The sequence below is a fragment of the Dasypus novemcinctus genome, chromosome 27 (assembly GCF_030445035.2).
Source record: "Dasypus novemcinctus isolate mDasNov1 chromosome 27, mDasNov1.1.hap2, whole genome shotgun sequence".
Classification (NCBI taxonomy): domain Eukaryota; kingdom Metazoa; phylum Chordata; class Mammalia; order Cingulata; family Dasypodidae; genus Dasypus; species Dasypus novemcinctus.
The window spans coordinates 13860960-13886104 of record NC_080699.1 but is presented as its reverse complement, the minus strand read 5'-3'; the positions used below and the strand labels follow the sequence as shown (position 1 = coordinate 13886104).

Sequence of the window (25145 nt, the reverse complement as noted above, 5' to 3'; positions counted from 1 at the left end):
AAGTGCATCCTATGTGACTCTACGGGAAAGAACTCTTGGTAGTTTGCTCCTGGTTGCCAATCCACCTTTTCCATTTGTTGATTTTGCTTTGTAGCTGTTCACTGTAATAAACTGTTAACAGATTTAGGACACTGTTCAGTTTTCATTAACTATGAAAACATCATGGATTCGGGGTGGACCATCTGAGCCGCAGATGGGACTCTGATGGGACCATATGAAATTAATACAGAGACTAAACGCATTCCTTATTTGCAATTCCTGCCAAAAGCTGCAAGTTGGGAGAGGGTATATCACGAGGAGTGTGACCCCTCCACTCACTCCTGACAGACTGGACTCTTGAAACCATTTCGGGGCTATCTTACTGCAGCTGACTTGTGTTCATCTTTCTAGATTAGATGAAATTTGCACAACTAATGGATAACCTGACTCCCCTCACCTCTCTCCTAGTAACCCACCCTATTAAGACATTTTAGTTATTATATGAAGCTATCCTGAGAAAAGCATTTATCTTTTCTAGGCTGCTCACTAGATAAATGATCAGGGCAAAGAGGGCAGGAGACAATGTAAACTCATTTTGAAAATTTTTCAAATTCAGGACTTCATCCTGACTCAATTCCCAAACATATGTCTTTCTGGTTAAGTAGCAAAAAGTGTTTTCTGGAAAAATGCTTTTGTCTTTCTTGTAGGTCTAGATGAGAATAAAATGATTAGGAAAAAAATGTAAAGTTTTCACTACTGAAATAGGACACACTGATTTTGTAACAATGGAGAAATGACAAAACCCAGCCCCTGGGGAGGTCCAGGGGATGAACAAGGCATTAATGATCTTGGTTTTTCAGAACTGTTCCTAGAAACTTTCCCCTCTTCCTGAAGGAAAATTCCCAGTGTTGCCTTTCCAAGCTACTGTGAGCACTCTGAATTCAAACTGACTGCTGAGTCTATAATCATACCTGACAGGAAGGACCATGAGACAATAGGGGGTGGCCCCAGCTCCTGCTAAGACGTTCACCGAAGCATGACACAAATGAACAAATATCATGGATAAGCAAAGCTGTTTGTAACTGACGGCCTTTAGGCAGTCCTCCTGAAACTAGGGACTGAATTGAATGAAGTGAACTAGACTGGGACTCCTAAGACAGGAGGCCCCAAAATGGGAGGCCAAAATGGAGGCCTGTTAATCTGTACCATTTGACAAATATAAATCCTGCTTGGGGTGCCCTAACAATTGTAAACTTTTTGTTTCCAAGGGAGTCACATATACTCTCTTGCATTATACTTCTTCTGACTGTAATGACACTGCCTCAATCTTGCAAGGCTTTCAAGTCAGCTCCACTTACCATTCTAGGTAGTGCAATACCTAAATTGATGCCTTAGACCAAGTAAAAAAGACAAAGAAACTGAAGAAGAAAGTCTTCTGGCTTTCTAAGACAGACCTTTATGGTTAATGGGATATAACTGGCTAAATCCAATATCCCCAAAAGACATAACTGAGATCAATACTTCAGGTGGCCTTTACCTGCTGCGTGGAGTTCTACTGATAATTTTGTTGTAAAGACACCTTGGATAAAGGCCAAGGAGGGTGAACTGTGTAAAAAAATAGATAGCATAGCAGGACTGAGACTTCTTTTTTAGAAAGGTCTGCTTGCATGGCTGGCCATTGGCTGGGCCTGGGAACTTGAATGGTCAACAGATTCCCACACTTATGCTTATAAACTGTTCGTACAAACAATATAGTTTATGCTGAACACCTGTTTTCTTTCTGGAAACCAACAATTTTGGTATGTGCCAAGAAGAGAGTATCTAGGTGACCATCCTCCCAATAAAAATCCTGAGTGCTGAGTCTCTAACAAGCTTCCCTCATAGATAACATTTCACACATGTCACAACTTGTTCCTAGGGATGAGCACACCTTATGTGACTCTATTGGGAGAAAATTCTGGAAGCTTACACCTGGCTTCTCCTGGACTTGACCTGATGCACCTTTTCCCTTCACTGCTTTTGCTTTATAGCCTTTTGCTGCAATAAATCATAGCCTTGAATACAACCATATGCTGAGTCCTGTGAGTCTTTCTAGAGAATTTTGAACATGGGAGTATCTTGGGAACCCCCACAACAACTAATAAGAATTTTAAACAGGTAAACAGACTAATCTAAGAGTATTCCATTTCATTTTGGTATAGCAATAAAGCACCAAAATTTCTTTTACATTAGCATAAGTTAGAATTAATGGTTTACTTACGAAAATAGATCAAACCATTGTTGTTTCGTAACGGATTCTTGGCGTAAAAGCTTCAAAACAATAGGACGCATGAAATCCCATTTGTCTTCAAATTGAAGAGAACCTTTATTCTTTAAAAAAGAAAGAAAAATAAAAGTAGTTTATTCTAAATGCAGATAAATCAAGAAAAATTTTCTGTAATTTTTGTCTTTTACTAGATAGCTGGAAAAATGCAGGGTTCAAAATTTTAAAAGAATCAGTTTCTTATCATGTAATCTCCATAAATTTAATATATCAAGGAACGACAGGAAGACAATGACAGAGAAGAAAAATTGGACAAAAACATATTGAAAATCTAGATAAACTCTGAAAAATAAGGAAAAAAAAGACAGATACTCAACTTATTTTATAATACTAACAAAACCCTGATAGCAATATAGTGAGAAGAGCACAAAACATGGAAACTTTAGGCCAAGCTTACCTGAGAACATATGCAAAAATCTTAAATATTAGCAAATCAAGTAAGTGACAGAGGAAAAGAATGACACCTCATACTCATGCACAGCTTACCCCAGGAATATGAAAGTGGTTCAATATTAGAAAAAAAAATCAATTCATTATATTACCAAAAAAGCAAGAGAGAAACACCAAGCATATACATCAGTACTACTCTCCAAATATTTCTGGTTCTCTTCTATTTCAGTATTTGCTAGGATTACACTTCTCTGTCTCTTTTCAAGTGTGGCCATGTGGCTTGTTCTGGCCAATAAATTTTTTTTTAAAAAGCAACTTTCTAGTACACCACCACCAAAAACCTCTATGAAACTTATTATTGTTTTTACAATATGAACGTTGTTGAAGATGTAGTTCAACCTGTATCAGTGTCTTACCCTGAGGTTCATGGGCTGACTCCATGGAGACTGCAGACTCCTTGAAATTAGATCTCAGAAGCAGTCTCTGAATGTATGGTCTGACACAACCAACATCAGAAACAACCAGTGTGCTGGTTACACAATACAGATTCTTAAAACCTAGCTAAGTCTTACTGGACCAGAATTTTTCTTGCACCTTTAACAATTCATGATGAAACTACAAAAATGTTAAATGGCGTATGATCCAAAAGAGGTTAAGAACCATTAACTAGCCTCATACTTTTGTAAAAGCTAGCACTGTTACTCACATCCACAAACATTGTTGATTCTAAAAGTTGTAATACTGTCTGTAAGAAACATGCTCCAGGTGGCTACTTCTATCACACAGTATTCTTTTATAAGGACTCATGGGAGACACTAACTCAAAACTTAATACCAATACCAGGATTAGCTATGCTTCTCCCCTGAACAACTAGTTTGTTTTTACTTACGAACTTAAGTGAATCATGATGGTAACTTTGCTATCTTCTTAGTGTTGGCTAATGAGAAATTCAGAGTCAGATTTGTGATCCTGTGGCATACACTTTGTGTAATAACCTTTTATGCCTGGCTTCTTATATTTTTTCTACTGTTTTTATTCTCCCTCGTTTCTTAATTTACTTTTCCCTCTGAGGAAAAGATGTGTGTGCAAATAAACAAACATTAAAGAACAAAGGAAAGAACATACAAGCCTTTTCTTTTTTGACTATGACATAGTCATAATATTCCCTTAAGAAGAGGACACTTCCTAATTTTAACTAGATCAATTTCCAAAAGCATATTCGGCAAATTATAAAATTAAACATGTTATAAATCATGCAATTAAAGTCAAAATAGAATAAAAACATTAAAAAGTACAAAGTACTAGCAAGTTACCAGGTACTTGAGATAAATTAAGTAGGCTCTGAAATCTGACAACTATGGCAAAAAAACACACAAAAAAAACTTGTTTTGTTATCCTGTCTAATGAAAGAAACATGTAAGATTAATTACAGGAACACCCTCCTCTAATAGTCAAGTAAAGGAAGAATTTAGTAATTTAATGTTTTATATTAAACTTTAATAATACTTTCGAAAAATAATAAGCAGTTCTTGGACCTACTGTCTATTAAACTAAAGAGCATATCACTAAATCATAACTAAGCAGCAGGATACCAAACCTACAATCTACAAAAGAGTATGTCTTATTAGCAATACAGGCACCTTCAAATTGTGAACCCTGACTCCATTAGCTAACTGAAAACTGTCTCAGGGCTAATAACTTGCTTCAAGAAGCCTCTGCTGTTTTAAATTTTCAATATACCTCAGAATAGCAAGTAGGCTGAACTCCCCGATTGCTATAATGTCTAGGAATTATCTCACCCACTGACTTTTTTTTTTTTTTTTTTTTAAATTTCTCCACCCTTCTTCCTTCATTGTCTGCTTTCTGTCTCTACATTTGCTGTGTGTTCCTCCATGTCTGCTTGCATTCTCTTTAGGTGGCTCTGGGAACCAATCCTGAGTGTGGGAGTGGGAGAGAGGCACTCATTCTCTTGTGCCACCTTAGATGGTCTGCTGCATCTCTTATTGTCTCTCCTCTGTGTCTCTTTTTGTTGCGTCATCTTGCTGTTCCAGCTCTCCATGTGGGACAGCACTCCTGTGTGGGGTATCATTCCTGTGCAGGGCAGCACTCCATTTGGGTCAGTTTGCCACACAGGTCAGTGTGCCTGTGCCAGGAGGCCCTGGGCATTGAACCCTGTACCTCCTATATGGTAGATGGGAGCCCAATTGCTTGAGCCACATCCACTTCCCTCACCCACTGACTCTTTTCAAGAGGACTTCAACATTTCCCATGCCCCTGCCCCCTCTATCCTTCACTCCTTTCAGGTACTCTTCTCAAACATACCCACTGGCAAAGGAGAAGCCAATGGAGTTGGCCACGGGAGATATCTGGGGAAATAGTCCACGCAGAGGAAAAAGCAATACAAATATCCTAAAATAGGAGCATGCTTGAGGTTTTCAAGGTGGTGCAAAGTAAAGAAAGAGGAGAGAGCAGAGGGCTGGATCTTATAGGGCCAGGAAGACTATTATAAAGACTTTGGCTTCTGTTATAAGTGACAGAGAGAGCCATTAGGAGCAAGAATTGACATAATATGACTTACATTTTAAAATCTCCTTATTTATCATGTTGGGAATACATTATAAAGGGCAAGAATCAAAGCTGAATATAGAGTTAGAAGGCAAGATGAAAGAAGTCAGTGGCTTGAATAAAGGTAGTAGCAATAGAGATAGTGAAAAGTGGTTAGATTTTATATGTGTGTGTGTGTGTGTGTGTGTGTGTGTGTATTTTAAAGGTAGCATTTAACAGGATATCCTAACAGTATGGACGGAAGATATGAGAAAAAGGAGTCAAGCACGACTTCATAGTTTTTGGCCATCAACTGAAATGGAGAAAGCTGCAGATGTAATGGATTTAAGAAGGAATGCTCAGGAGTTCAGTGTTAGACGTTATGTTTGACAAGTTTATTAGACATCTTCATGAAAAGGTTGAATAGGCAACTGGACAAGCAAATCTGGAATTTAAAAGAAAGGTCTGGCCAGGAAATAAAAACTGGAGCGTCATCAGTATACAGGTGGATTTTTAAGCCACAAACTGGATAAGGTCAATAAGGAGGTGAATCTAAATAAACAAGAGGACCCAAGTCTGAGTCCTGAGGCATCCAATAATAAGAGGTAAAGAGAAGAGAAAGAACTAGTAAAGGAGACAAACAGCAACCAGAGAGGTAACAAGAAAACCAAAAGTATGGTATTCTGGAAACCAAATGAATAAAATGCATCAATAAAGAGGGAGTGATGAATTTTAGCAGTGTTCCTGATAGGTCAAGCAAGATGACTTCTGAAATAGCACTATGAAAATCATATAATATATAATTTGCCAAAAGAGGTTTTCATAGAGTGGTGAGGACAAAAGTTGGACTGGAATGAATTTGAGAAAATGAGAGGGAAGAATATACATAATTCTTGACAAGCGTTGCTGTATAAAAAGACAGAAACGGCACAATAAGTGATAGTGACAGTGTGTGTGTGTGTGTGTGTGCATACTCTTTTAATAAGATAAAATAACAGTATGTCCATATGCGCAAAAGAATGCTCCAAGAGATAAAGATTGATGATGTGGATAAAAGAGGGGGAAACTGCTGAGGAATTAAATTGTTTTGGGTAAAGCAAGAGGAAATGGGATCTAGTAACAGGTAAGGAACCAACCCACTATATGCTAATTGGGGAAGGCCAAGTATAGATGCAGATGATGGTAGGAGGGTAGATGTGGTAGGACAGTGGGAAGTTCATTTCTGATTGTTTCAATTTTTTCAGTGATGTGGAAACAAAGATAATGCCTGAGAAGATGGGGGAGGAGATGATAACTTTTCCTAGACGTTAAATAAACATCTAGAAAAGTAGAAGAATAAATTACTAAGGAACAGTTGTATGATTAGGCTGACTTGAAGTCTGGTCATAAATTTCAAGTGAAAATAGTTAGCATGGTTGTGTTTTTTCTCCAACAACATTCACCTGCACAGGTGATGGCACCAAAAGGTGGAGAGAGAGATTTCCTGGGGTTGTTTTAGCCACGCAAGAGAGGGGGAAAGGAGTGGTTTTAACACCTGAACAGATTATTTATGCTAGGTAAGGAGAAAAAAGGACATTAAGACAAGGAAAGATAAGAGACTTCTGCCTCCAATTTTGATGGAATTAGAGGAACAGATTTCCTCTCCTGCCTGAAAAAAATGAGAAAACCTACAGGCAATGCACAACAGTGATTCCGGAGAAAAAACAAACAAATGAGGTGAGCCCTATTAATGCCCAAACACACTACCGAGACAGTTTCCAAGCCTCAGCACAAAAAGGGGGAACCAAAACTAAGCCTGAGAGTCTTACTATGTTAAGGAGACAGAGTTCAGAGTGCAGGGAGGCCAATGTGACTGGAATTTGTGCCAGAGTACCAGAAAAGACAGAGCTGCACAGACAGGGAGCTCTGGAGAGGAGTCCCCTCCAGTCTTTTGTGGAGCTGTGACCTGCGCATGTGTGAAAAAACTACCTGAGGCTGGGGAAAGAACCCCCAAAAAGAAACAGGCAGAACAACCATCGAAGCTCACACCAGGCTAGCAATAGTTCACATTCCCACCAACCAAAGTGGAAACACCCCTGATAAACTGGGCACTGGGTAGAGTCCTCAGAAGGGTATTGCTTTTCAGTGCAGCCAAAGTAGCCCTACCCTACATGCTGTTCTGAACACAACTTAACAAAACTTAAGAGCAAACTTCAAAAGAATCAAACTAATTCCAAGTAAATTAACTATATCCCAGCAAAATCCAAAAGTATTTAAAGGAAGTTTTAAAAACTCCAGCTCCTAAAACACAAAATGCACAATGTCTGCCATTCAATTCAAAAATTACCAAGCATGTAAAGAAGCAGGAAAATACCACCTATTAGCAAGAGAAAAATTCAACAACAGAAAAATGACCCAAAAGTGACAGATAAATTTAGTAAACAAAAATGTTAAATCAGGCTTTACAAATATGTTCCACATATTCAAGAAAGTGGAGGAAAGGATGAAAGATTGAGAATAGAAAAAAAAAATTCTTTTTAAAGTGAACAGAGGGGAAACGGACTTGGCCCAGTGGTTAGGGCATCCGTCTACCACATGGGAGGTCCACGGTTCAAACCCAGGGCCTCCTTGACCCGTGTGGAGCTGGCCCATGTGCAGTGCTGATGCGCGCAAGGAGTGCTGTGCCACGCAGGGGTGTCCCCCGCGTAGGGGAGCCCCATACGCAAGGAGTGCGCCCCCTAAGGAGAGCTGCCCAGCGCGAAAGAACGAGCAGCCTGCCTAAGAATGGTGCCGCACACATGGAGAGCTGACACAAGATGACGCAACAAAAACACAGATTCCCGTGCCGCTGACAACAGAAGTGGACAAAGAAGACGCAGCAAAATAGACACAGAGAACAGACAACCGGGGCAGGGTGGGGGTGGGGGGGAATAAATAAATAAATATTTAAAAAAATAAAGTGAACAGAATTACCAATGAGCTGTAGGAAAACATCAAGGGACCTAATATACATATAACTGGAGTCTGAGGGTGGGGAAGAATATTTAAATAAAGGCCAAAATTTTTTCCTAATTTGATGAAAAATATAAACCTACACACCTAAGATATTAAACAATAAGGTGGTAGAATCAATAAATCAGAGGCCCTAATGAGAGGTGGACTGTTGGAATCAGGGAACTAGAGGGAATAAGCTGGAAGACAGAAGGTGGTAATCAAAGTAAATGCATGCAACTGAGATTATGGAAGGGTTCCACTTTCCAGTGAGTCTTTAATTGCAAATAGATGACATTTTAACTAATATGGGATTATACAGATGAATTTTGTACAAATGTTCTCTGTTATTCAAAAGAGACTGAAAGCTTTCTAAGATCTGGAACAAGGTAAGGATGCCCACTGTCACCATGTTATTCAAGACTGCACAGGAAGTTCTAGGCAGAGGAATTAGGCAAGAAAAAGAAATAAAAGGCATCCAAATTGGAAAGGAAGAAGTAAAACTACCTCTATTCTCAGAGGACATGATCCTATATACAGAAAATCCCAAAGAATCCACAAGCCACTAGAGCTAATAAGTGAATTCAGCAAGATTAACAGGATACAAGATTACCAACGACACAAAAACCAGTGGTGTTTTTTTTAATGCCTTAAAATTTTTTTTAGAAAAATGCTTTAGATTTAATAAATGTTACATAAGAAATATAGGGGATTCCCACATGTCCCACTCCCTACCCCTCACACTTTCCCACATTAACAACATCTTTCATTAGTTTGGTACATTTATTACAATTGAGGAACAAATACTGGCAGTGGTGTTTCTATGTACCAGAAATGAACAATCAGAAAAGGAAATCAAGAAAACAATTCCATTTACAATAGTATCTAAAAGAATGAAAACATATATAAATAAACTTTTAAAATTAAAACTATTTCTGAAAGAGATTAAAGAAGACCTAAATAAATGGAAAGACATTCATATCCATGGACTGGAATGATTAATATTGTTAAGATGTCAATACTCTACCAAAAGAAATTTTCAGTTTGAAGGCAATCCTAATCAAAATTCCAGCAGCCTTCTTTGCATAAATAGAAATGTGAATCATCAAATTCATATGGAATGGTTAGGGGTTCCGAAGAGCCAGAACCATCTTGAAAACGAAGAAGAGTTGGAGAATTCAAACTTCCCAGTTACTACAAAGCTACAGTAATCAAAATGGTGTGGTACTAGCATAAGGACAGGCAAATTGACCAATGGAATTGAACTGACAATTCAGAAATAAATTTACACATTTATGGCTCACCAATTTTTTTTTTCTGCTGGTGGTGGCTTTTTCTTCAAATATATTTTTTATTAGAGAAGTTGTAAGCTTACAAAACAACAATGCATAATAAGCAGAATTCTTATACATCACCACTCCACCAACAGCTTACATTGTTGTGGAACATTTGTTACAGATTATGAAAGAACATTATCAAAATATTACTAACAGCTAGAGTCCATAGCTTACATTTGGTGTATTTTTTTCCATATACCTCCCTATATTAACACAATGGATTAGCTTTGCATATTTGTTATAGTTCAAGAGACAGCACTCTCATATTTGTACTGTTAACCACAGTCTATCATCTACTACACGGTTCACTGTGTTATACAATCCCATGCCTTGAACAATCCATCTGAAGTATATACTCGGTGGCTCTCACTTTCATCAGAGTTGTGCAGTCATCACCTCAGTAAATATTTAAACATTTTCCTTAGTCCAAAAGAAAAAAATCCCACGTCCCCCTATAGTTATATTCCCCCTAGCATTGACATATTACCTTCTTTGACACTGATTCAAGAATATAACAATATTGCTGTTTAGTCATAACTTACATCATTGTATTTTTCCATGAATTACCAAATTCTTACCACCCTGTAATAGTGACATACAGTTGTTCTAGTTCATAGAAGAACATTCTTGTATTTTTACTATTAACCACAATTCTCATTCACCACTGGGTTCACTATGTTATTCAGTCCCTAAATTACTCTCTAGCTTTCTTTGAATTGACATTTACATCCCTAGACTACTCCTTTCAGCCACAATCACATTTATAAACTAGCTGTGTTGGTTATACTCATTATAATGTGTTACCAGCAACTCTATGCATTCCCACACTTTCACAGTCAAGCTAATTAAAATTTCTGCATATATTAAGCATCATTACCTCTTCTCAACATTCATCCTATCTTATAATAACCTATGCTATTGGATTAAAGTCCATGCGTTTATTCTTTGCATTTAGTTCATATTAGTGAGGCCATACAATATTTGTCCTTTTGTGTCTGCCTTATTTCATTCAGCATAGTATCAAGGTTTATCCAAGTTGTCATATGCGTTCCAAACTCCTTTCTTCTTACAGCAGTATAGTATTTCATCACATATATATACCATGTTTTGTTTATCCATTATCAGTGGATAGACCCTTGGGTTATTTCCATTTTTTGGCAATTGTGAATAACACCACTAAGAATATCACTGTGCAAATGTCTGTTCATGTCCTTGTTTTCAGTTCTTCTGGATGTATTCCTAGAAAAGAGATTGCCAGATCATACGGCACTTCTATATTTAGCTTCCCAAGGAATTGCCAAACTGTCTTTCACAGAGGCTACACCATTCTGCATTCCCACCATAATGAAGGGGTGTTCCTATTTCTCCACATCCTCCCCAGCACTTGTAGTTTTGTTTTTTAATTAATGCCCATTCTATGGTATATGAGAAGATATTTCATTGTACTTTTAATTTGCATTTTCCCAACAGCTGGTGATATTGAAAAAATTTTATGTGCTTTTTCACCAACTGTATTTCCTCTTCAGAAAAATGTCTATTTAAGTCTTTTGCCCATTTTTCAATTGGGTTGCCTGGCCTTTTATTGTTCAATTGTAGGATCTCTTTATATAGCATGGAAATCAAATCCTTATCAGAAATGTGGTTTCCAAATATTTTCTCACATTTGAGTAGGTTGCCTTTTAACCTTCTAGCTTTTGTATTTAGGTCTTGATTTATTTTGAGTTAGTTTTTGTATAAGGTGTAAGATAGGGGTCCTCTTTCTTTCTTTTAGCTATGGTTATCCAGCTCTCCCAGCACCATCTGTTGCAGAGACTGTTCTGACCCAGCTGGGTGAGCCTGACAACCTTGTCAAAAATTGCATGACCATGAATGTGAGGGTCTGTTTCTGAACAATCAATTCAGTTCCATTGGTCTATACGTCTATCTTTATGCTAGTACCATGCTGTTTTTACCACTGTAGCTAGGTAATATGATTTAAAGTCCCTTCACTACGGTGGGAAGGCAGAATGGTGTAGCCTCTGTGAAAGAAAGCCTCTGTGACAATTCCTTGGGAAGCTAAATATAGAACTGCCATATGATCTGGCAATCTCTTTACTAGGAATACATCCAGAAGAACTGAAAACAGACATATGCACAGTGATATTCAAAGCAGCATTATTCACAATTGCCAAAAAAATGGAAACAACCCAAGTGTCCATCCACTGATGATTTAAAGTCCTCCGATGTTTGTGGCTATTCGTGGTATGGCCCATTGACCTGCCAAGAGTACCAATTGCACTCAATGGGGAAAGAAAAGTCTTCAGCTGGTCCTGGGAAAACTGAATAATCCAGAAGTAAAAGAATGAAGGTTGACCCTACCTCACCATAACAGAAAAATCAGCTCAATATGGATCACCGACCTAAATGTAAGAGTTAAATTCACAAATCTCTTAGGAGAAAACCTTAAGGACTTTGTAGTACACAGTGGATTCTTAGATACGACATCAAAAGCATAAAGCAACAAATGAAAAAACAGATAAAGTGGATTTCATCAAAATAAAATATTTTGTGCCTCAAAGTACACTATCAGTAAAGTGAAAAGACAACCTACAGAACTGAAGAGAATATTTGGAAACCATACATCTGATAAGGACTGAATATCCAAAATATATAAAGAACTCCTAAACTCAACAACAAAAAGACAAACAACCCAATTAAAAATGAGCAAAAGACTTGAATAGACATTTCTCCAAAGAAGATATACAAATGGCTATTAAGCACATGAAGAGATGCTCAACATCATTAGCCATTACGGAAATACAAACCAAAATCAAGAGGAGATACCACTTCAGACCCACTTAGATAATTATTTTAAAAATGGAAAATGTTGTCAAGGATGCGGAAAAACTAGAACTCTCACGCATTGTTGGTGGGTGTAGAGGTTTGATATGATTCATGGATTAAAAAAATAGATACTGGATTATGTTTGTAAACTGGTCTGTACCTGAGCATGATTACATTACAATTAGGGCTTTGATTGGGCCACATCAGTAGGATGAGTCCCCGCCCCTTGGTGGATTGGGACTCAAAGATAAAAGACATGGCAAAGGACAGAGTTGGAGTTTTGCTGTTGGAGTGTTGATGCTGGAGCATGGAAAGTTAAGCACACAGAAGAGCAGAGCAGTCCAAAGAGAACTGAGCCCCAGGGAGGGGGAGGGAGGGAGAAAGTGAGAGAAGTCACCTGATAATCTACATTTGGCCTTGTGGAGATAGGCGAAGCCTAGAGAGCCTGGAGCTGAGAGGAGGCTGAGCCTGGAGAGAAATGAGTGCCAGGAAGAGAAGAACCAGGAAGTCTGAACCCTAGCAGACGTTGGCAGCCTTCTTGCTCCAACACGTGGCAAAAGACTTTGGTGAAGAAAGTAAGTTACACTTCACGGCCTGGTAAGTCTACGCTTCTACCCCAAATAAATACCCTTTATAAAAACCAACCAATTTCTGATATTTTGCATCAGCACCCCTTTGGCTGACTAATATAGTGGGAATGTAAAATGGTGCAGCCACTATAGAAAACAGTTTGGCAGTTCCTCAGTTAAACAAAGAATTACTGTATGGCCCAGCAATTTCAATCTTGGGTAAATGCTCCCAAATAATTGAAGGCTTGGACTCAGATACTTGTACACCAATGTTCACAAAGGCATTAGACAAGAGACAAAGGGTAGAAACAACCCAGTGCCTACCAACAGATAAATGGATAAAGGAAATGTGGCATATCTGTACAATGGAATACTAATCAGTCATAAAAAGGAATGATGTTCTGATACATGCTACAACATGGATGAATCTTTACTATATAATACTAAGTGAAATAAGCCAGACACAAAAGTACAAATATTGTATGATTCCACTTATATTAAATATCTAGAATAAACAAATTCACAGAGACAGAAAGTAGATTAGAGGTTACCAGGGATTGAGGGAAGGAGGAATAGGGAGTTACTCACAGGGTAGAGAGTTTGGGGTGATGAAAAAACTTTAGTGATGGAAAGTGGTGATGGTAGCACAACATTATAAAAATAATTAATGCCATAGTATACTTGAAAATGGTATGATCACAAAATTTTGTTATATAAATATATATATTACTACAATAAAAAGAAATAACATCTACACAATTACGGTAATTATTGTTACCTATATTCTTTCAAGTCCATAACATATTGATCACAACATAAGGAGTTTAGTTTTTTTAAGCAGTTTTACTGAGATATATTTATACACCATACAATAGGAGTTTTTAATTTTTTAAAACTTATATTTATTCCCTCTGTGAAGCTCCAATCTATTGATTATGGATTATACCTAATAATGGCACACTAATAACTTTAAAAACGAACCCAATTTTCAGATTTTAGATTTTTCATGTAAATTATGAGGTTAGCTATTTGAATGCCTGGGCTCCCACACAGTCTATTAGCCACCAGTGCTCCCACTTATGTTATTTTTAAACCATATGCAATCCCATTAACCCTAAGAACCACAAAACCACAGTATATATTTGAATACTGGCAATTCTCACCATATTACTGATGAGCCACAGTAACCTTTTAGGTGTTCCTCAAATATACCACACCCACCACTCTACCTCAAGACCTCTCCTCAGAGAAGTCTTGTAAAACCAATCTAAGAAAATGCCCTTCCCCCATTAATCTCTGCATATCCCAGAACCAAGGTCCTCAGCTGGTGAAAGGGATGCTTTGATTGGCATGTGAACAACTAAACAGGGCTTTTTAATCTCTTGGAAAAGACCAGAAAGCTATGGAATCTGGCTAAAAGGTCAAGTGGTTGAAAAGAAAAATTTATAGAATATAGCAGAAAGCAATCTTTGATGAAAAATAATTTTCTGTTGTAAATAAGTAAAATAGTGTCCCCACCTTCCAAACACTCTCTATTATAATTGTTTTTGTCACAGCCCTAAGTACTAACAAAACCTATTCTGTTCATTATTTACTTCTTTGGTGTCAGTCTTTATCCATTAGAACATAAGTTCCAAACACTGATGATCTTGTCTGTCAGTCACTATGTGTATTACTACTGATGCTTAGAATAGTATCTAGCACACAGTAGGTTATCAAGTATTTGTGGAACGAATAAACCCCAGTTACACAAATCAATTAATTACCTTGATAATACTTACATGTATTATGTATTATCCATGTATTATGACCAATGTTTTAACCTGACCTTTACCCTGCTTTAACAGAGTACATCGGGCACCAATTTACCTTAGGCAAGAGGCAGGCATTTTTAGTAACACTAATCAGTTCACTAGGACCCTAGGCAAACTATCTAGCAAGAAAAACCTGTCCTTGTCCATCCTTTCTCCACCCTTCTTCCCTCTTCACCAAATAGATGTCTAATGTCCTCTAGATACCCTCCAGAAGTAAAATTTCCCTCCTTTATTTGATAAATGACTGATCTCCTAAATTTACCCTCAACTATAACTTCCTTTAGCAGCTTTAATTAACACACATCACCTTTACATTATGGTAACTGCTCACCCATTTATTTCCAGAGAATATGAAAGATTCCCACAATAACATATTTTTTAAAGATTTATTTTTATTTATTTCTCTCTCCCCCCAAGTTGTCTATTCTCTGTGTCCATTTGCTGCATGTCCTTCTTTTTGTCTACTTCTGTTGTTGTCAGCAGCACGGGAATCTATGTTTCTTTTGGTTGCATCATCTTGTTGAGTCAACTCTCCATGTGTGCAGCACCATTCCTGGGCAGGCTGCACTTTCTTTCAAGCTGGGCGGCTCTCCTTACGGGGAGGCACAGCCTACAGCCTCCCCTGCGCGGGGGACACCCCTGTGTGGCATGGCACTCCTTGCACACATCAGCACTGCGCTTGGGCCAGCTCCACACGGGTCAAGGACGCCTGGGGTTTGAACCGCGGACCTCCCATGTGGTAGACGGACGCCCTATCCACTAGGCCAAGTCCACTTCCCACACACTAACATTTATCACAAGTTACACAGTTACTGATTTAGTCCATTACTCCTACTCACACCCCTTTCCATGGCCAACATACACACTTCTGAATTAGTCTTCTCTGTAGGCTGTGTCTAATGTAACCCATGTTTCTAGGGCAGGACACAAGTAAATGAAGACAGCCCTAAAGTTAATATCCCTCTTAGATATCCATTTTTCAAAAAGGCAATTGCAAATGAACCAACCAAATGAAAAACCTGACAAAGCAGGTTTAATGAGGCTCTAGTTTAGGTTTAATGGATTTATTAAACAGAATGATCCAGTTGTGGATCTTAACCGCATTTATTGCCAACATTCAAATCTTGGCATCACACCCATACTCCTTGCCAATCATGTTCCTAACTCAACGAAGGCACCAGTTGTTCCCCCTACCTGGAAACTCTTCAAAATAGGTGCGTGGCTTGGTCCCTTGCTCCATTCTCATCAAATATCTCCTCAGAAGCATTCCCTGACCACCCTGTCAAAAATAACACCACCTATCACTCTCCATCCTTTACAGTGACTCTTTTTCCTCACAGCATTTTACATACTGATAATATGTACTGATATGGTTTTATGTCTATTGCCTTTCTCCCCCCAAAAATATAAATTCCACAAGGAATCTGTCTGCCTAGCTCACCATTATCTAGCTAAAACTAGAAAGTGCTCAGTAAACACTTGTTGGATGAATGAACTTATTTTTCACAAACTTAATGGCGTCTGTTCAATGGTTTCAATGAACAAGATGCCATTAGCACAAATGCCCCTGATTCATGGCCACCCCCTCCACCCCTGCCCAAAATCAGATTTTGAATACACACAAAACAGAGGTAATGAATAACAGGTTTTATGTGTTAAGAGCCAAAAATAAATTGAGGGCTTAAGAAGAATAAACACATGGAGTTAAAACCTAGACTACAGGTTACTAGGAGATAGGATGAAGACTGAGAAGGGGTACTGATGCTTAATGTGCATAGAATTTTTAATTAGCTTAACTGTAAAAGTATGGAAATGGATAGAATTGATGGTAACACATTATAGTGAGTGTAACTAACAAGGCGGGTTTATAAATGGGATTGTAAATGCCAATCTAGGGACATAAATGTCAATTGAAAGAAAGCTAGAGAATACTCTAGGGATTGAATAACATACTGAACCCAAGGGTGGATAAGGATTGTGGTTAATGGTACAAATAGGGAAGCAGACATGGCTCAACTGATAAAGCGTCCACCTACCTTATAGGAAGTCCAGAGTTCGAACCCAGGGCTTCCTGGCCCATGTGGTAAGCTGGCCCGCACTCAGTGCTACCGCATGCAAGGAGTGCCATGCCACGCAGGGGTGTCCCCTGTGTAGAGGAGCCCCACACGCAGGGAGTCAAGAAATGTTCTTCCAGTTATTTAGGGCTTTTTTGATTTCTTTTAACAATGAGTTGCAGTTTTCTGAATATAAGGACTTTACATCATTGGTTAAGTTTATTCCTGTTTGAGTTTCATCTGTCATATTTTATTTTCACCACTCTTTTGACACTTTTAGTTATTTTTATTGCGCCCCACAAGGAGAGCCGCCCTGCGTGAAAAAAGCACAGCCTGCCCAGGAGTGGCACCGCACACATTGAGAGCTGACACAACAAGATGACTCAACAAGAAGAGACACAGATTCCCAGTGCCACCAAGAACGTAAGTAGACATAGATGAACACACAGCTAATGGACACAAGAGAGCAGACAACCGGGGGGGGGGGGGGTTGAGGGGAGAGAAATAAATAAATCTTTAAAAAAAAACAGTACAAGTACAAAAATGTTCTATGAACTAGAACAAATCTACATCACTATTACAAGGTGATAAGAGTATGGTGATGCATGGGGAAAATACAATTAATGTAATTTATGGACTACAGTTAACAGCAATTTTGTAATGCTCTTGTATCAATGTCAAAGAAGGTACTGTGGGATTAGTGTTAAAAGTCAATAATGGGATATGGGATTTTTTTCTTTTGGACTTAGGAAAACATTCAAAGGTTCACTGGGGCAACGACTGCACAATTCTGTGATGAAAGTGAGAGCCTTTTAATGTATACTTTTAATAGAATGTACTAGGCATGGGACAGTATAACATAGTGAACCATGTGATGGAGGATGGACTATGGTTAATGCAAGTATGAGAGTGTTTTCTCAAGAACTATAACAAATGGGTAAGCGGATGTGGCTCAACTGATAAGAGTATCCGTCTACCATATGGAGGGTCCAGGGTTCAATCCCCAGGGCCTCCTTACCTGTGTGGTAAGCTGGCCCACGCGTAGTGCTGCCATGCACAAGGAATGCAGTACCATGCAGGGGCGCCCCCGTGTAGGGGTGCCCCACGTGCAAGGAGTGTGCCCCGCAAGGAGAGCCACCCTGCGTGAAAAAAGCACAAACCGCCCAAGAATGGCACTGCACACACAGAGAGCTGACATAGCAATATGATGCAACAAAAAAGAGACACAGTCCCCCAGTGCTGCTGGGTAATGCAAAGCGGACGCAGAAGAACACAAGCAAATGGACACAGAGAGCAGACAATGGGGAGGGGAAGGGAGAAAATAAAATAAAATAAATCTTAAAAAAAAACCCATAACAAATATACAATACTAATACACAGTGTTGATAAAAGGGAATGTATGGAAAAATATACGGAGCATATGTTATGGACCATAGTTAGATTAACAGTCTGATCATGTTCTTTCACAATCTGTAACAAATGTTCCAGAACAATGTAGGGTATGGAGGAATAATGTATTGGAATTCTGCACATTACACATGATTGTTTTGCTTACAACTTCTCTAATAAAATATGTATATATTGCATTTAAATAAATAGAGGGCTTGATAATATCTTTACACACATATTTTTCAAATATTATCCATTCTATAAGGAATTTTATTTCAAATTTCCTTGCCTAGCACTGAAGGCTATTCACAATCTGACCCCATTTCCCTTGGTACTCTTATCTCCTACTCTTTTCCTGTAGTCTGGACTACTGTACTGCACAATTCCAAGGAGCACCATTCATACAGAATACAATGCTACATGCAGTCTGGCCTACAGTGCAGCCAAAATTATTTACTCTTCATTCCCTACACTTAGCATATTTTCTCCTAATTACAACTATAAAAATTCTACCCATTTTCCAAAATCCAGGCTTATTGCATAAAACTTTCTTGAACATCCCATCAGAAGTAGTATCCTTCCTTTGAGAAGACCTTACAGCAAATGGTAACATTCCTTAATTTCTTGCCTTTCAGTAAATCATCAGTACCTTTTTATTTCCTTCAGTATATGGTAAATTCCCAAAGAACATGGCCATTATTTTACACACCTTTGTAACCTTTCACGGTTTCCTGCACCGAGGTATCTAATCAAATTATTTTAATAATGAATAAATTCTACATACAATGTGAATTACTCATTTGTTTCCATCTTCCTTCCTCTCAAAAACTTTTCCACTGAGAAAAGTAACAAACTTTCTATTTCAGCTGAAAGTTTAGGATTCTCTTGATGGGCTGGTTTTATCCCTCTCCCCTTCTCTCTCTCCCTCTTTCTATATCTAATTAGGAAGAGAATTAAACCAGAAACTTCTTTTAACCAATCAACACTCTTCTAAGCATCTACATGCATTACTGCACTAGACTTCTCCTTTTAATTAATTATCTCTCATTTACAGAGCACCTACCATGAGTAACATGAGTCTAGGCAGGATCAAAAGACTGATAAAAAATCAGGTCCCAGCATTAACAGGGTTTAAATCCAGAAAGGGAGTTAGATATGTAAAGAGATCCTGTAACAAATACATAAAGCACAATATAAGTGCTAAAAGAATCTGATACCGTGCTATGGTTGGGCAGAATAGGCAACAATTCCAAAGGAGAGCACTAAGAAGAAAGGAGCTATTTGGGATGGGTCTTGATGGATAAATTGGATTTTAACAGGCAAATATTGAGGGGTGGTGTGAGGGGCATTGCTGGCAAAAGAAACAGTAAACACAGAGTCTTGAAGACCTTGGCAAGCTAGAGAACCAACAAGTAAACATCCAGGTAGGGGTAAGGATGTGTGTATATGTAAGAGAGAGAGAGAAAACAAGAGTTGGTTATTAGGGAGAAGATCAAGTTGTGAAGATCTCAGAGAATGAACCATCAAAAGTATCTGAGCAGAAAAGTGATACAGTCAGATCTGTGTTTAGTCTAGAGCTCAGATCAGAGTTAAAAATTAAAACAGTGGAAACAGATGTGGCTGAACGTGCCCACCTCCCATGTGAGAGGTCCTGGGTTCAGTTCCCCGTGCCTCCTGAAAAAACAAAAACAAGCAACACAAATGAAAAAACCAACTCAGGGAAGCTGATGTGGCATCCCACATACAAGGTCCCAGGTTCAACCCCAGACCCCCAGAACTGCAAAATAAATAAATAAGTAAATAAATAAATAGAATAGAATAGAATAGAGTAGAATGGTGAAATCCTGGGCAATAACACTGTCCTTGGTGGGGGGGGGGGGGGAGTACAAATAGAAAAGGGCTGAAGATCAAATCTTGAAAAATAATTATAAGGGGGATGAAGGATGCACAAAGCAGGTCAGTGAAAAACACAAGAGATTTGAGAGACAGGAGAACAAGTATAGAATAACGTCATAAAAATCAAAAGAGAAACAGAGGAAGTGGTCAGCAATATCAGAAGAAAAAAAATGACTGCATCAGAGAAGAATCTCATTTGGCAATCAAGAGGTTGCTAGTGCAATTAAGACCAACAGCTTTACTATAATGGGGGGGGAGGGAGATCACAGTAAATTAAGAAAAGTGGTAAAGAATCATAAAAACAGCAAATAGGGGCTGCTTTTCTAGGAACTGTGATAATGAATGGAAAGAGAGAAAAGAGCAGAGATTTGAAGCAGAAGCAAAGATAGGTTGAATTTATATAAGGAGATATCAACTTTCTTACAGGCACAGGAGTGAAGAGAAAAGAGACTGAAAATAAAAGAAGAGGTGACAAGTCCTGGACAGAAAATAAAGGCTACACAAGAACGGGCAGAAGTGATTTTGCAGGTGGTTTGGAAAGGAGAATATAGGTGAAACTAGAAAAAAAAAATTGTGGCATTGACTAAGGTGGTAAAGGGCACTTCATATCTGGATAAAGTAAACTGCTAAGAATTAAGAGGGTTGAGGCTGGGAGGTTGGGGGGGCGGGGAGGGGGGAAGGTTTAAATATGACTGTTTAGACTAGGATAATCAACTGGAAATGAAGAAAATGAGCACTGATCGTCCAGATACTTCTGCAATGCAAAAATAAAGAACGAGTAGATTTATATATTAAAAATCATTTAAAGCAGAAAATAAAATGATCAGATTCACACAGATATTCTAGAGTTGCACTTGGAGAGGTTAGGAAAACAAAAATAAAGTAGTAATATGCAAAAGATTTTTGAAACTATAACCCCCCACAGTAGTTGATTATTGTATGTGTCAAAATGTACAAGACAATTCTTTGTATAACCAAAAGATTTCCAAAAATCACTAATAATCCACTCGCTATAAACAGAGAATAAAACTATTACAATCATATTCTAATACTAAACAAGTAGGTGGTTTTTATAACATGGGATCCTAACTTGTAAGTTTCATATTAGTAAAGTATTGAATATTATCTTTCATAAAATATCAGTTTTCTCTTCAAATTCTGCATGGTAAGGCCAGATTCTTTCAGTAGGACAGCCTCTCTTGAGGGTGACTGTGATTTATTTCTTGTCATTCTGCAGGTAGTTATTTAACTGGTAATCAAATTCTATAAAGGTATTCCCATCTAGGCCATATTTCTCCATCTTGACCATAAGAACATGATCATTTTGTCAAATATGCTCCGCTGAAATTTAATTACACAATATCTAGGAAATGAGGCTAATTTGGCCACTCCCCAGCTAGCAGTGTCTCTATTCCAGGTACCACCAGTCCTGAATATAAGTGTATCCTAAGAATTAATTATGTCATGGATCAACCATGGCAAGGCCTCATTATTTTCCTCCAAGACAAACTTCTCAGTCATCCCACTTTAAAATTAGCACCTTTTCAATGTATGAAGATAAGGTAATTCTTCCCAATGACAGCAAAAAACAAAAATTTTTTGTTTTACTTGAATATGTAAATTTTTGGGGATACAGACGAAAGAATCAAATGTCTATTATATTAATTATACATGTGTAAAATCAGATTCTATTTAAAATAATTTTCACTTAGAAATTCTGCTTTCCTCCTCCTCAACATTTCACAAAACAATTTTAATGAAACATTTCCAATATATCTTTGGCATTATTTATTGAGTTAAAGCACTTTTTGACTCCTTGTGATCTTGTTAACCTAAACCAAAGTGCCCATTTTCATACATTACCAACTTTTAAATTCTATAGGTTATGTCCTACACACGTACATTCATAATCTCTACAAGGTAAACACTTAATGACAATGACTTGAGTAGCTTCGGATTGCTATCTCTTCCAAACAATACTTCGGAAAGCTTTGTTTGGAGTAGAATAAGGTGATTTGCTCTTTTCTGAAAAATAATTCTGAAGGGAAAAAAGACTTTGCCTTATACCCTTGTAATCAACAAGTCAAAACTTCACAAGGAATCACAACTCAATTATTTCTTAAACACATTTCAATTTTCAATTAGTAATGTCTTTCTAGACATTAGAATTTAGCTATACTTCTGTTATTAAAAAGTAGCACAAGATGAGTTACTCAATTCCCATGATTTAGTTCTTAGGGAAACGTAGAGTAGTAATTCTACTAATTTATATGTACTGTGTACTAGTTAAGCGCCAGGCACTGTTTCAAGTATTTTTAAGTATAGTAACTCAATCTTCTCATGGAAATCCCAGGATATAGGTGCTATTGATTATCCCATTTTGCTAATGATGAAACTCAGGCAAAGAGAGATTAAGAAATTTACCCAGTCACACAGTTTTAAGAGGCAGATTTTCAGGCAGTCTAGCTTTAGGTCCTTCCTTACCCTTTTGAAAAAACGATACATTACCGCTTAAATTAGTGAAACTATATCTTCATTTTATAAGACACTCCCGCCTATTAGACAGTTAATATCAGTGGTGCAAAGAAGACATGATGAAGTTCCAGTATATTTTAATATTTCCCATTCTGCATCTACACTGCCTGAAGGCACAGTGATTTATCTGAGGGAGAAAGAGCTCATCCTATGCATTTATTTTCCGTGAGCTGATCACTAGCCCCCTTTCAGTCAATACTTTCAAGGCAAATGGTTCCTTCTGAAACACAAGCACATACAGACTAGTATTATGTCTTCCTCAGTCTCCTCCAAACTTTTTAACTGAGGGTAGAAATGTGGGCCTACATTTCACCTGCTATCCCAAATACAGAAAACTAACTTTAAGATTTTCTTTGAAAAGGTAACTTTCCTGAGCCATAAAACGACACTTCATCAGTTGTCATCTGGTTGTGTGCTGTAACAGGGTGGGGGTGGGAGTGGGAAGCAGGTTCCCAAAGCAAAAAGGGAAAAATATAAACTCAGGAATTGAGGAGGATGGGGCAGGAGGGAAAGGGTAGCATGCAGAAAAAGAAGGAAGGAGCTGGGGTGGGAAGCACTGCTGGATCTGACTTGGAATTTCATGCAGACAGAATGAGAACAGAAATTGAAGAAATCGAGGAGAGAGGGGGTCAAGTCATTGAAACCTATTCGGCGGCAATTTCCTGCATTTTCCTTTCATGCATCTTGGACCCTGGCTTCGGAAGAAACTGAGATCTCCCCCAAGGGGACTAAAGGCCCACTCCTTCGGAGCACAGCACGACCATTCGCCGCTCCCATCCGGCCAGAGCCGGTCCCTTGAAAGCACCGCTGCCCGCCAGCCCCCGGCCGGGCCTCTCACACCGCCGGCAACCAGCGCGAGAGACCACCAGAGCCGCTGGACCCCAAGGCCGGACACCCGCGTTCCGCTCCTCCGCGGCAGCTGCCGCGGCCTCCCTTCCCGGGGACAACCCCTGAACACTCCCACATTTCGCCGCCGACCCGGAACCGAGCCGTTTCCGAATGGCTAATCCCAGTGGTCACGGAGTAAAACCCAGAATGGAGCGAGGGTCTTACCTTTAACAGATTAGACGTCGCCATGTTCCTTCAACTTAAAAACTCGCGAGACGCCGCGAGATTTCGTGGCGCTGCGAGGCCGGGCACAACCGGAGGCCGCAGTTCCCACCGGGGCGGTGGAGGGCGCGGGCGTGGCGTACCGGGAGCTGGCCTCGTCCCAGGCCCCGGAGGCTTCCTCACTCGTTCCCCCTACATGGTCACCGGAGCTTCCCCACACGGAAGAGCTCATGCAAACACTCGGGGAGATCCGAAAGGTGACTGGGGAGCGGGTGACGGGAGCCGACCTGAAGTGAAGGAGGAAGCATCGGCCCCTCGAGCCTCCCCCGCGCCTCCGGACCAGCCTCCGAGCTTCACACCGGCCGCGGCCGCCGTCAACGAATTTAGCGAGGCTGAGGCCTGGCAGCTCCGGGTCCGCGGCTCTGTCACGTGATGCGGCGGGCGGGGGCGCGCTCGGGAGCGAGCGTGGGAGAGTGGGAGCCTCGGCGGGGGGCGGGAGGCGGCGTAGAGGACGCGAGCACGTCCTCTGCCGGCGGGATCCGACGTTTTCCTTCATCCCTCAGGGAAGTACATTCGCTCGAAACGCTTCCAACTGTCTTCGGTAAGGACTGGCACGTAGAAGGCGTCCAGTAAATACTTGTTCAATGAATGCACGAATAAAGTGCACAGAAGTGATAGCTGTTCCTATTGAGTGCCTGGCACTTAGATATTCTGTGAAAGATTGTTGAGGGAATGAATATGAACCTTGGATTTCATAACCCTAACCTAGAAGACACTAAAACATAAGCCCCCAAACTCTGTCCCCTCAGATCACAAACCGCTGGCCAAGGGGAGAGAATGTAGTTTATATAGAGAACCTACAACATAGCTGGAATTGTACAAACAGTATGCATTCATACGTTAATATGTTGGAAATAAATAAGAGCTATGGAGTACAGCAGAGAAAAGATTTGACATTTGCAATTTTAAATGGAGTGTTCCCTGTTCTCACTGAGAAGAGGGCATTTGAGCAAAGACTTCACGGAGATGAGAGAGCAGGCAGTGCCATATGTGGGAGACTATTCCATAGGGAAAAGCAGGGAAATGCACCTGAGGTGGAAGTTTGCCCAGAGTATGCAAGGAACAGGTCAATGTATCCAGAGCAGAGAGAGCAAGTTAAGCAGTAAGATTATATAGGACCTTGTAAGCCACTGGAAAGACTGGCTTTTATTCTAACTGAGATGGGGAATCATTACTGGGTTTTGAACAGAGCAATGGCATGACCTAATTCTTATCTTAACACATCATCACACAGACTACTCTGCATGAATAGAAGCTGGGAGGTCATTTACGAGCCTTTTGTAATATCTCATTTGCTTCAAATGAGTCAATAGAGAGTAACCTAGTCAAAGTTAAGTAGTTACTAAGTGGAAGAACAAGAACTCAGAGCCACTGTGACTATAATGTCCCAGCAGAATGTTAACATGAGGAGC

General features: G+C 39.3%; 1 protein-coding gene across 1 annotated transcript in view; it reads right to left on the bottom strand.

Annotated features, from left to right (window-relative positions):
- The window catches only part of CUL5 (cullin 5), an 85831-nt gene extending 61652 nt beyond the window's left edge, over positions 1–24179 (bottom strand). Inside the window, exons 1-2 of the mRNA XM_004470849.5 lie at positions 23677–24179; positions 2240–2349 (exon numbers count right to left, since the gene is read on the bottom strand). Of these exons, the coding sequence (XP_004470906.1) occupies positions 2240–2349; positions 23677–23700 (134 nt within the window). The 5' untranslated portion in view covers positions 23701–24179. The remainder of the gene's footprint in view (positions 1–2239; positions 2350–23676) is intronic.
- Between the last annotated feature and the right edge of the window lie 966 nt (positions 24180–25145).